The 12,511-nt window shown below is 41.7% G+C and overlaps 1 protein-coding gene across 1 annotated transcript in view; it reads left to right on the forward strand.

Annotated features, from left to right (window-relative positions):
* Window positions 1-2,388: 2,388 nt before the first annotated feature.
* Window positions 2,389-12,511, forward strand: part of DHX15 (DEAH-box helicase 15) — a 59,956-nt gene continuing 49,833 nt past the window's right edge. The window contains exons 1-2 of the mRNA XM_079778470.1: window positions 2,389-2,606; window positions 8,794-9,232. Of these exons, the coding sequence (XP_079634596.1) occupies window positions 2,536-2,606; window positions 8,794-9,232 (510 nt within the window). The 5' untranslated portion in view covers window positions 2,389-2,535. The remainder of the gene's footprint in view (window positions 2,607-8,793; window positions 9,233-12,511) is intronic.

Consider the following 12,511-nt stretch of genomic DNA (forward strand, 5'->3'; position numbering starts at 1 on the left):
CCACTAGGCAACCAATAACTAAAAAGCCAAGTAACTTCTGCATTTGTCCCATAAAAGAACCCTTTACTAGTCTTTGAGCAACTCAGAACTCATTACTCCAGCAGTCTTGAGTTTTCCAGCTTGCCGGTCAAAATCCTTGCCATGAACACATCTTTCTGCTTTGTTTTACTCTGTGCAGGTTTTTGTCATGGTTCAAGTGCAGAAAATGCCAGTTTTCATTGAAGCAACTGCTCTCAGCCTTTTGATCACCCATTCCTAACTTATTTTGGTTGTTCAGATAGAGAACTTGCTTTGATGGTTGCTCATCCAATTTGCCCCAGAGGCCATGTTCTAATTACCATCTCTATTTCCTCTGTGGGACAGGGCCCTTTGACTATATTCCCACCGTAAAGCATTCACCTGGCTTCTGATGTTTAAATGTTGCCATGTGAACTCTATGTTACAGGCCCCTATCATCTCTGCTGATCTCAAGGAGCCCAGTTCTGAAATGTCATCTTCTGTCTTCATCCTGAACTACAGGGAGAGCACTGCTGAATTTCTGAGTGATGTTGATACTTCCCTCACTAGAAAATTCCTTATTGCTTTGGTAAGTGGTATATTCTCTGAACTTTCCTGTAGAACATATTCATATGCTGGGTTTTCCACCTTTATATAGGTATTTTCACTCTAGCACATTCACTTCTTTGAGCTACTTAATCCCCTCTTACATTGTTAACCAAAGCAGTTCTGGCATTGCTGCCTAACTTGGTGTACCTGGCCATTGCTTTTGCCACGCTTCAAGATGACATCCTAAGTGTGTTTTCACCATTGCCTGGGTTCCTTGTATATGTTAAATCATGTATCCTGTGCTACTATTGCCAAATTGATAAATTCTGTCTTATTTAACTTTATGTTCCACTTCCCCCTCTCTTCTTTATCCAGAACCTTCAGAATTCATTCCCATTCATACTTTCCTGGCACCTGCTGGTACTTCTTGGTTAGGTTCTACAGCTTCTTTGTGGTTGCTTTCCAATATTATCAGCCCAGGAAGTCCCTGGAATATCCTATGTTGTGACTTAAGCCTAATTATTGCCTGGTATATCCTGAGAAAGGTGTGTTTTGTCCCACAGAGAGGAGTCCTCTGATTATCTCACACGGAAGGAGAATTAGCTTTCAACAGGGAGGAGTGGGGCATTTTGGCAGGCTCACCAGGTGGAAAGGAATCTAGGAATTTAAAAATTTTCTGGTCTAGCAAATTAAATGTCCCCATCCCATGTGTCAGAGGCCCACTCTTTCCCAACCAGGGCATTAACCTTGATATTTCATGCCTGCCTATGTGGAGAATTTCATCTTCTTTGGAAGTTTCCACTTGGCCTTATGCTACTGTTATATTTGAATCCTGGGAATGGCCATCAGATTTCTCTGTCTTCCCACCACAGCTACAATATTAAGGTTGTATTTAACCTTAGCAATTGCAGTTCTGAGGATTGGATAAGTTCCTGATTACGGTCTTCCCAGGCATCCAAACATTCATTTTCCATACTACATAGATCATCCAGCTTGGTTTGGTCAACAGATCTTTTTCTTGTGCATTTTTTCTGGGGATGAATGCAATTGAGCAAGCAGATAGGGTTTCGGGGAGAGATCCACAAAAGTCATAAGAGTCATCTTACTCCCAAAACTTGCTACGACTTTAGGGACAGCTCTGATGGCTGTGAGACTTCTGGACCTTCCTCTGCCTTAGAGTCCACATCGATAAAATAACACCTATCTTGCAGGGTTACTGAAAGAATGAGGATAGGGGTAAGGTTAAAACACCAAGGCAGTGTATTAAAAAAGCACACGGGGAGGGGCGGGGAAGCTAATTATGTCCTTACTACCAATTTTCTCTATTCCATATTAATTTTAAAATACTAATAGGTTGAGCATATGTTGTTCAGATTGGGTAAAAAAAAAAAGAAGGAAAAATGGGTTATAGCTAGTTTTGACATTTTTCTCAGCTCATTTTCTTCACTGCAATTGGGAGTGTCACGGCGGTGGCTTCAAGTTCTAGAACCGGAGTTATAAAATAGTTGGGTTCCAGTCCTGGCTCTGCCCCTCACCAGCTGTATGATCTTGATGGGTTTCTCAAACTCTCGGAGTGTCAGACTCTCCTAATGCCAGGGTACTACAGATAGATAGGGTTTCCTCACTGGGACTGCTCGTTTTCCTCTCTCAACTTCCTAATCAGAGGGGCGTGAAGGCCTTTGGGGATCACCCGCTTAGCAGCCGCTCAGGTGCCAGACGAGCCTGGAAGAGAAGCAGGGCGGGCCTGGAATTCCCGCCTCCGGTACGTGCGCGCCCACGTACGCACGTACGCACGGCACGCTGCGGAAGCGCGTACGCAGGCCCAGCCCTCGTCGCCGCCGCCATTTTACCTCCTGGTTCCGGCCGCACGGTGTAGGCTGTTGTAGCGGGAGGGGTAGGGCCCCTCCAGAGTTAAGTAGCAGCCGTTGACTGCGCCGATAAGGCCGCCAGCTTCCCTTTTTTACTCCCTTCGTAATCGCACGCCCGAAGATGTCCAAGCGGCACCGGTTAGACCTCGGGGAGGATTACCCCTCCGGCAAGAAGCGTGCGGGGACCGATGGGTAAGCCAGGCCGGGGGCGCGAGGCAGCGGCTCGGGCTTTGTTGGGCGTCCCGGCGGGGAGCGGGCCAGGGCCAGGGCCAGGGCCAGGGCCAGTTTGGCGGAGTGGGGGCCCGGAGCCCGGCCCTTTGTTTTCCTTTGGGCTCGGTTTACTAGGGCGGGTCGCGGGGAACGGCGCCACTCCGGGCACTCGGCCGGGCAAGGGCGCGGGGAGATGTGTGTTGCGCGGCCACCGCCCGGCCCAGTCGGGAGGGTGAAGAGGCCTGTGGTGGCCACGAGGGCGCCTCTCCCCGGATTGAGCCCAGCAGGAGTCACCGGGAGGGGAGCGGGCGGGAGGAGAGTGCGGACCTCGTGGCCTGGGCTCCCGGGGTGAGGCCTGATGCCCGGGGAGGGGATGGGGCGGGAGTATTGGCTTCCGAGGGCATCCGGCACTTCTCTGCCCGAGCGGCCGGGGAGAGGGCCTTGGGGGCCGGTGGGGGCCCAGCCAGGGGAAAGGAGGAGGGCGGGAAGTGAGAGCCGCGCGTGGGTTCTCGGTGGCTGGCATGGGGGTGGCGGGAGTTGAGTGAGGCCTGCCAACGGGGGAAGGGAGAGGAGAGGGCCGGCCGGGAGAGGCGAAAACGTGGAGTATACCTGATGGGCTGGGAGGCTGGTGACTTGGGGCCTGTGCTTTTTATACTTTGGCGGGAGAGCGCGTGCCTCTCCGTCCATTCAAACTGTACAAAGTAGACACTAGGCAAACTTCCGCTTTCTGCCCACGCTCCCGCCATCTCCTTTATTTCCTGCTTTGACCCAAACAGTGGCTATTGGGCATTCCTGGGATGGGAATTAGGAGGCATCGTTTTTGCCAATAAGTTATTTTATTATTATTATTATTTCTACCCCTCCCGCCTTCATTCGTAAATAGCTTTTGAAACAAGAAGACCCTTTTCAAAAAATGTTTTTAGTATTGCTGGCAGAACATCGCCTGTGGAGAGTTTGAGAGTCGAAATACTACAGAGACTCGTGGTGTTTCAGATTCCTTTCCCTTAGCGTTTCATGAAAGGTACAGATGAATTTAACAATTGCATCAAAATCATTTCTTGTTCAGCGTGAGCTTTTTATTCCTGGAAGTAAAGGTATTTATTTGGATAATTCCAGCAAAACCACAAAAGTCTGGGTATCCAAATACTTTGCATAGTTTTATGGTTTTATTGTGTGTATTTGTTTCAGAATCACTGTTTCAGGTCATCTATATAACTTTTGTGGATTTTTGTTCGCCCAAAGCCGTGTCTAGAGTATAAGCCAGGACAGGTTAAGGGTGTGCTTTTTGACACTCTCCCTTGTATTGAATACAGGAAGCAGAAGTATGTAGCATTTTAACCGTGTAAATTTCTTAGTTTACAATGTTAAACTTTAGTCTTTCCCTCCCCCCCCCCCCCCCCACAAATACACACAAAACTTTAGAGTATTAGAGCTGCTTGTCATACTGTTTAGAATTGGAAGTGACTTTAAACGAGAGTGCAATCAACTCCACTTCAGGGATGAGAAAGGGAGACCCAGAGTTGTTAAGGTGGCTTATGCACACTTACACAGTTCACACCGCTGGATTTCGATCCTTGATTTTTTATTTTCATTCTTGGCCTCTTTATTACAGCACACATCCTATGACTAGTTAAGAGTCATTAAAGCCTATTTTAGGGATCAGTATGATGGATCAGTAAAGTGGGGAACACTTGGTTTTTGGTTCCTGTGAAGCAAAATTGTCATCTGGCTCAGATGCAATTGATGTCTGTCTATATGTGCACCATTAAAATGCTTTTCTTGGCAAGTGGTCCCATTGCACATGGGTTGCTCCCTCTCTCTTGCAGAACTGGTAGCTTTCTAGGTCAAAGGTGATGACCTTATGATTGATTCTCTTGGTTATTATATGACTTCTACCTGTAATAAGGCCCAAGTTCTGAGATATTATGGAGGGACATTTGTATAGTTATTTCTGTGTCACCTGAATATCATCTCATAAAAACGAATTTTCTTTAGCAGTGAGCTTACCACGTTTATTAGTGCTCGGTTTTTTTCCCCATGTATGTTTTATAATTTAAAAGTCACTTCTGCCCTAGCAGGGATGGAGCGTCAGCCCTTGGACTGAAGGGTCCCGGGTTCAATTCTGATCTGTTGCAGGCTGGATCCCTGGCCCTGGTGCAGTGCATGTGGGAGGCAACCAATCAATGTGTCTCTCACATCAGTGTTTCTCTCTCCCGCTCCCTTCCTCTCTCTCTAGAAATCATTGAAAAAAATGTTCTCAAGTGAGAATTAACCAAAAAAACCCCACTTTTGTTGACTGTCATGCAGTCTTGCAGATTATTTTTTTTAAGCCTTAGTATTAGCAGGTGGTTTTATCTGAGAGGGTAGGCTTGTCAGTATTGTGAACTTCACTGCCAAACATGGCTGTACCATTTCCCCAGTACTGAGAAGGGAAGATGATTGATTCAGGGGAGATTTCACTCAGATTCAAGCTCCCAAACTATATACAGGATGGGGCTAAAGTAGGTTTACAGCTTTGAACATGCAAAATAGTTTATTCTTGTATTATTTATTAGTTATTGTATTATTTTCCATACGAACAACTTATAAAACTACTTTTTCTCCAGTCTATAGATTTACTCCTGTGTAGCTTTATTTATTCCTGGTATATTTTAATTTTGGGGTCAGGTGGATAAGTTAAAGGTTTATGATAGAAACTGACCTCATTTTTCCCCCATCGTTCCACAAGTTTATACATGTAACCGAAAAGACAACTTACTGTTGAAGTATGGGGGAAATTTTTTGAAAATAGGGACATTTTTCACTTTGATGTTAGTTTAGATGCTTTATATGTATAAGCAACAATCACTACAATCCTCTGATGTAGGTGAGATTAACTTGCTCCATACAGGAAGATATAAACAAAAAGACGAGTAATTCCATGAAATTTTCATCTGTCTTTAATCCTCTGATGAACTTTTTAAAAATATTGAATATTTGTTCATCAATATGAATTATAATATTTAATATCAGTGGGATGTTTCAATATATGTTTATTTATTTAGAAATATGTCAAACTATAGAATAGGACTAAATTAACATTTTCATTGGCTGCATAATATTCCACTTGTGAACCAATTTCCTGTTCTTTGAAGCTTTGGTAATTTCCCAGTCTGTCATTTTGTAAATGAAAAGTGTGATGAACATCCTATATGTACATGTTTGCACACTTACATCCTTATGAGAAGTTCCTGGAAGGAAGATTACTCTAGTACCTGTTATTCCATGTGGAATTTTAACATGGTATTGTAAATTAAAAAAACAAAACACCTTGAATGATAAGCAGTATTTCATTTAATTCTTGAAATACCCCACAGGACATATGAGTAACCACTTTTTAAAGAGGAGGAAATAAATAACTAGTCATCTAGTTAGCTTAATTGCTGAGCTAGGATTGTGCTGAGAGAGTACAGAACCACCTGTTCAACAACTGTCATATATTCCCCTTGCCAGTATTTTGGCTAAGTGATTATAAAGCACTGCTTTAATGGTTTTAAACCATTATACCTCAACTAGTGTATCTTCATAACAATGAAACTCCTTTATAATAAAAGAGCCTAATTTGGTCTAGCTATGTTGGCTTAGTGGATAGAGCGGCATCCAGTGGATCAAATCGTCCCAGGTTCTAATTCCCGTCAAGGGCATGTGATTTGGTTGCAGGTTCCTCCTGCCCAGGCCCTAGTCGGCTTGTGTGGGAGGCATCCAATCAATGTGTTTCTCTCACATCAATATTGTAGCTGCTCCAACCCCCCCCCCCCCCCCCCCCAGGACCTATGGAGTGCTACAAATGTGAATTGTTTTTACTTAGATCAGTTGTTCTTTAAAGATTCTTTTATGTTCTGTGATATTTAAAGATATCCAGTCTTTGAACCATCTGTGGCTACAGTGCTTCTTATTTTGCTGGGCATATTTCTATTATAAACTGTTCCTCATTCACATTTGGGGGACAATATAAATACTTATTTAATTAATGAGCACCTTAGACCAGAGGCAGAATGAGAGAAGCAAAGAAAGGATAACTAATGGAATATTTCAAAGATAGGCTAGGAAGCTCAAGATTTGAATTGATACTTCATCTTGTATATTTATTAAGTTTTCCTTTTTTTCTTTGAAATCCTTTTTGTGCCAAATGGGATGAGAGACTTTCATCCCAGCTTGTATGTCCTGTGGTGTGCATTGGGATATATGTATGTGAATATAAATAAATTCCCATGGAATAAACTCTTCTATACTAATAATAGACAAATTTGTAAATTGACTGTACCTCCACGACGCCCACAGCCAATCAGGAGCATGTATGCAAATTAACCCAGCAACGATGGCGGGCCTGTGGGCAGCATGCACACGTGCAGGCGCCGGGCAGGTTGGGACGTCCACCCGCCCTCCGCATAGCTGGGACGATGCAGTGGGCATCCCCGGGACCCCACCCGCTTCAAGCCTGTGGCCGGGGCCCTGGGGACGCCACTGGAGTGTCCGGTCCTGTCAACCCGGCCTGAGGGCAGCTGGAGTTCGCAGTCCTTTTGGTTTGTGCAGACCTTGGACCAGAAGCGGAAGCCCAGAGTGCAGGGAGCACCAGGAATGCTGGGAATCGTAATTCTTATGGCAGACGCGTTGTGGGATCTCCTAGACACTAGAACAAAGTGAGCATGGAGCAAGTTTCTGTTCTGGGTGGGGGATGGAGGGAAAGTAAAGGTGAGAGACATAAGTAAAGTCACAGTATCGAGGAAAAATTAAAGGGAAGATATCCTGCAACTTCTAGGAAATCTCCACCAATGGAGCAAAGAAAAAAAAGGTCTCTATTATTCTGTGAGCACCAAACCAAACTGGGTCGGGGTCTCAGACAATTCGCTCATATGATTGCAAAGACAGACAGAAACTCCCGGATTGTAGAGGGCTCCCCTGAGGGCTCCCAGATTGGAGAGGGTGCAGGTCAGGCTGAGGGACCCACCCCCCATGCATGAATCTTAGTGCACCGGGCCCCTAGTGTATATATATAAAAAGCCAGTGACAGGAACGCTGTAATGACCTGTAGCTATGACACCACTGCGGCCAGCAAACTGGCCCTATGGGTGGTGGGGCCAGCTGGCCAACCTCCTGTGGCCCTCCACCCCCTGACCAACCCCACCCCTAATGGGGCCCCACCACCCCGATTTGCCCACAGCTTCTCCTCCACTCGGCCTCCGATCAGGCAGGGCTGTCTGGCCAACCTCCTGCCGTCCTCCCCACAGGCCCGGCCCTGATCCGCCCTGATTGGGGCCAGGCTGGCTGGACCCCACCTGTGCACGAATTCCTGTACTGGGCCTCTAATTTGTATATATTTGGGAAGGACAAAATCAAATTGGTTAGTTTATTTCTATAATTGGGGAACCATCCTTCCTCCTCTTGGGTTTAGCATTTTAGCTGTATTCTACCAATTGGGGGTTACTGTTGCCCAGCTGATGTGCTGTTACAGAGAATTAATGGTCTTCCACTCTGCTTCTGACAATGAGGGTATAGGAGATTTGTATAATAAAATGTTTTAATTTTAGTTTTTCTTATACAGCAATGTATGCTTATTGAACAAAATTGGGAAAATGCTGAGAAGTATAATTCATATTACTATAATGTGAAGTGGAATTGTCTTTGTGTCTAGAAGCAGTATTCTTGCTAAATTTTGAACACAATGTTAAGTGCAAAAAATACCTTTTTACATACTTGAAGAGGACTCTGGGAGTTTTTGATGTCATCCTTTCTTTTTATCTTTTTCTTTTTTTTTGCCTGATTGGCTTCTATCTTTTACCCACCCTGCCCTCAGTATTGAACTTCTACCTAGGAAGGAATTTTATTTTACTTGCAGAAGATTGAGTTCTTGTGTTGTCTGATGGCTAAAGGTTGTGAAGAGACTGTCCCTTAACCGAATTTGAGGTGTCATCAAGAAAGGGGGAAGGATGTTTTATGCGTGAGGCATGGAGAGTCCTTGGTTATAAGTTCTCTTTTATTCTGGTACTTATGTAATTCATTGAGTTTTATATCAGTGTATTGATTTGGTTTTTGGACATTTACTTTGTGAATATAACACTGCTGTGAACATAAATTTTGCATAAAATTCAGAATGTGAATTCTATTTTTTTTTTTCTTTCTTTTTTTTTAGGAAGGATCGGGATCGTGACCGGGATCGTGAAGATCGGTCTAAAGATCGGGACCGCGAACGTGATAGAGGAGATAGAGAGCGGGAGAGGGAGAAAGAAAAAGAGAAGGAATTGCGTGCTTCCACTAATGCTATGCTTATCAGTGCTGGATTACCACCTCTAAAAGCTTCCCATTCTTCAGCTCACTCAACCCACTCAGCACATTCAACACATTCAACACATTCTGCTCATTCAACACACACCGGACATGCAGGACACACATCACTTCCACAGTGCATTAATCCGTTTACCAATTTGCCCCATACTCCTCGATACTATGATATTTTAAAGAAACGGCTTCAGCTCCCTGTTTGGGAATACAAGGATAGGTTTACAGATATTCTGGTTAGACATCAGTCCTTTGTACTGGTTGGTGAAACTGGGTCTGGTAAAACAACACAGGTGAGTTACTGTATACCATGCTACAAGTTTTATTAATGTTTAAGTTTATTAAATGATGTTTATTTGATCCTCCTGGTCATTCTCATTGTCTGCTTCCTGGTAGGGTATCTTGAAAAATGGCTGCTTTGGTGTTTCATACTTTTTAGTGACTTTCAGAGTGGGAATCCAGTAGGGAATACCTATTTTCCGGAGTCTGTAAGGGGAAATAGCAGTGCTGTGTTTTTTTCTGGTTTTGTTACATTAAGGATGGCAGAGTGGTGTTCTCCCTCCCACTTTGACTCTGGGGTAGTACAAAATTGGGGTTAAGGTTTATTTTCTAGTGCTTGGGTGAAGAAATCTGAACCTATGAAATGGTTTCCACTTTTGTCATTCTTGCTTGTTTCTTTGCATTGATTTGTGTTTTGTTTAGTAATTGTTTTGAACCATGTGATTATTATCTATTTTTAAAATGGAAGAGCTAAAGTTAAAGTCTCTTTATTCCTGACCTCCATCCACCTAGATATGCCCTACACACACACACACACACACACACACACACACACACAAAACACACACACACATCTAAAAACACTTATTAGTATCTTAGTATCTTGTTAGTAATACATCCAGGGCATTTTCAAACATGGGTGAGCCATTTTTGCTGGGTCCATGTTATTGACATCTAGGCTGCTCTAATGGTTGCTTTGTATGAGCAAGTATTATCTATAGGATAAATTCCCAGAAATGGGAGTTGCTGGGTCAGAGGATTATTTGTGTAATTGTGATACATAAAGCCAAATAGCTTTCTATAGGTAACATATCAGTTTACCTTTCCATGAGCATGCATGACAGCATATGTGGGAAACCATTAGCGTGTTCTACTGAACTTGAAGCTTTACAAATCTGATAGGTGAAAAATGGTATTTTAGTGTGATTTTAATTCACATTTTCTTGCTAAGACTGAGGTTAACCATATTTTCATATGTTCTAACTTGATCCATCAGTTAAAAATTTCAACTTGTAATTCTTGGCCATTGTAGGAAATTTGGAAAATTCAGGGAAGTGTTGAGATGAATTTAATGATTACTTACAATTATTAATATGTTGTGTTTCCTACTGGCCTGTTTTCCATGTTACGTACCTATGATACATGTTTACATTTAAGCATACTGCATGTACAAGTTATCCTTATTTTAAATTACATATGCCACAAATATATCAGTTTGAGTATTTCATGGAAGTATTTTGAAGGCCACAATAGCAATTTATGTAGGGAGCTTTTATTAAAGTCTAAGCCATAGTAATTTTTCTTTTTAAATGAAGGAAAACTTAGTGTTGATATTAGGAACTGAAACTTGGTTTACTTTTATCACCTGACAGAAATTTAAAGAATTAAATACATGAAAAGATATAACTCTGAAGCTTATTAATATCAAAGTATTTTTAATAATCAATTCAACTAGCTTATGTTATTTGCATAGTATTAGCACCCATTTAATTAGGTAAAGCCAGGCACTGTGTACTTGTTATGTATTATTTAAGTTTTTCAACGTTTCTGCAAGGAAGTTGTTAATCACCATTTTATGGATGAGCAAAATGAGGTTTAGATTTATGAGAATATTAGAGAGGTTTAGTGGATTTTTCTGGCTTACATAATAGATTTAGATGGGCTCAATATTTAACGTTTTCCCTTTGTCTCGCAGCCAAAGTTGTATTTATTTCATACTGCTATTCTGTGGTCTTTCATGGTTAAATTTTATTTCAAAGATGAGTTTCTTTAGTTTTTTTGTTTTTTTAGATGAGTTGAGAGGCAGTTAGTGTAGAGAAAGGTCCAGTCAACTCAAAACAGGTTTATGATTATTTTGATTAATTTTTTTGTTTGTTTGGAGATTTAAAATATTTGGATACTTAGGATTGCAGGGGATTTGAGGGGAAACTGAACAGTTAAATAATGAATTTCACCCAAATGCTCTTTGGTATACTCTTAGTAAACTCAGAACCATTAAGAGTAGTCAGCCATTTTTTGTTTATCTTATTGTGCCTAGCAGAAAAATGAAATTCTCCAAACAGAATCAAATAATGACTAACTTGATTGAGATTCAATAAAGACATTTTACATTGCAATTCAGTATGCACACGTGGTTCCCGTGTATAAGAAACTAAAGCTAGTTCAGCTAAGGGACAGTATGAGCAATGGCACAGGTTTAGAGAATGGAAAGCATTGTATGCCCTGGACAGAGTGTAGGATGTTTAGAGTGAGATGGGGTTGGTGAGACTGGAGCAGTAGGTTGGGCCTTAATATATCTTGCTGTAGATTGAGGCACCATCAGCTTTTCTTTTTTTTTTTAATCTTTATTATTGAAAGTATTACATATCCATCAGAGCTTTATAATCGGAGGGGAATGACAAGGATTTTTACAAAATGTCCTGTCTGGTAAGAATGTTGATGACAGACTACATAGGAGGTTAAACAAAATTTTGACTCTGTATGGGGTAGTAGAGTGGAGAATTAACGATAGCTAGGAATTAAGGTGTAACTTTTTATTAAGTAGGGGGCCTGGGAGAAATTAATAAATATTTGGAGGAAGGTGAAATAGTTTTGGTTTTAAACTTGTTGAATTTGGAATAGCAATAAAATATTCTTCAGGTGGAAATGACTACTAGGTTAGAGTTAGGATTGGCATTTGATGTATTATAGGTAGTATTAGAAGTCAGAAGAATAAGACCACTCAAGATGATATATAAAACAAGAAGACTAGAGGGTTGAGGATCTGTTTTTAGGAAGGTGGTCACACATGGAGGAAGGAAGGAGCTGAAAGAAAGAAATAGTTTTAGAACATCTGATCCCTGGCATGAATAGCCAGTAGCCTGCATATTTCAGGACCTACTTCCTTTCTCGATGCTATTCTTAGAAATATGAATAGATGGATTAACTTAGCGACTCTTCAAATATTGTCTGGGAACCTGTGAAAGTCCTTGGAACTTACAAAGTTCCTGGGATTTTATTTGTACACTTACACACAAAACAAAAGTATTGCAGAACATTCAAAATAGAGCAGATTAAAGAATCCAGTTGTCTTCTGTTAACCTAGACATTAGAGATAAATGTAAAACATGTATTCTTGCTAGACGTTTTTTGCTTTGGAAGATGTTGTTATTTTCATAGAAAATGTATGTTAACGTGGTATGAATTTTTATTAGGAATTAATATTTTAACTTTCATTTTAATTTCCTAATACATAAATCTATTAGTTGTTTGGCATCCTAAGTTATTTTAAGAGTATAAAGAGTTTCTGAGAT

This window comes from Cnephaeus nilssonii (genome assembly GCF_951640355.1).
Source record: "Cnephaeus nilssonii genome assembly, chromosome: 1".
Classification (NCBI taxonomy): Eukaryota; Metazoa; Chordata; class Mammalia; order Chiroptera; family Vespertilionidae; genus Cnephaeus; species Cnephaeus nilssonii.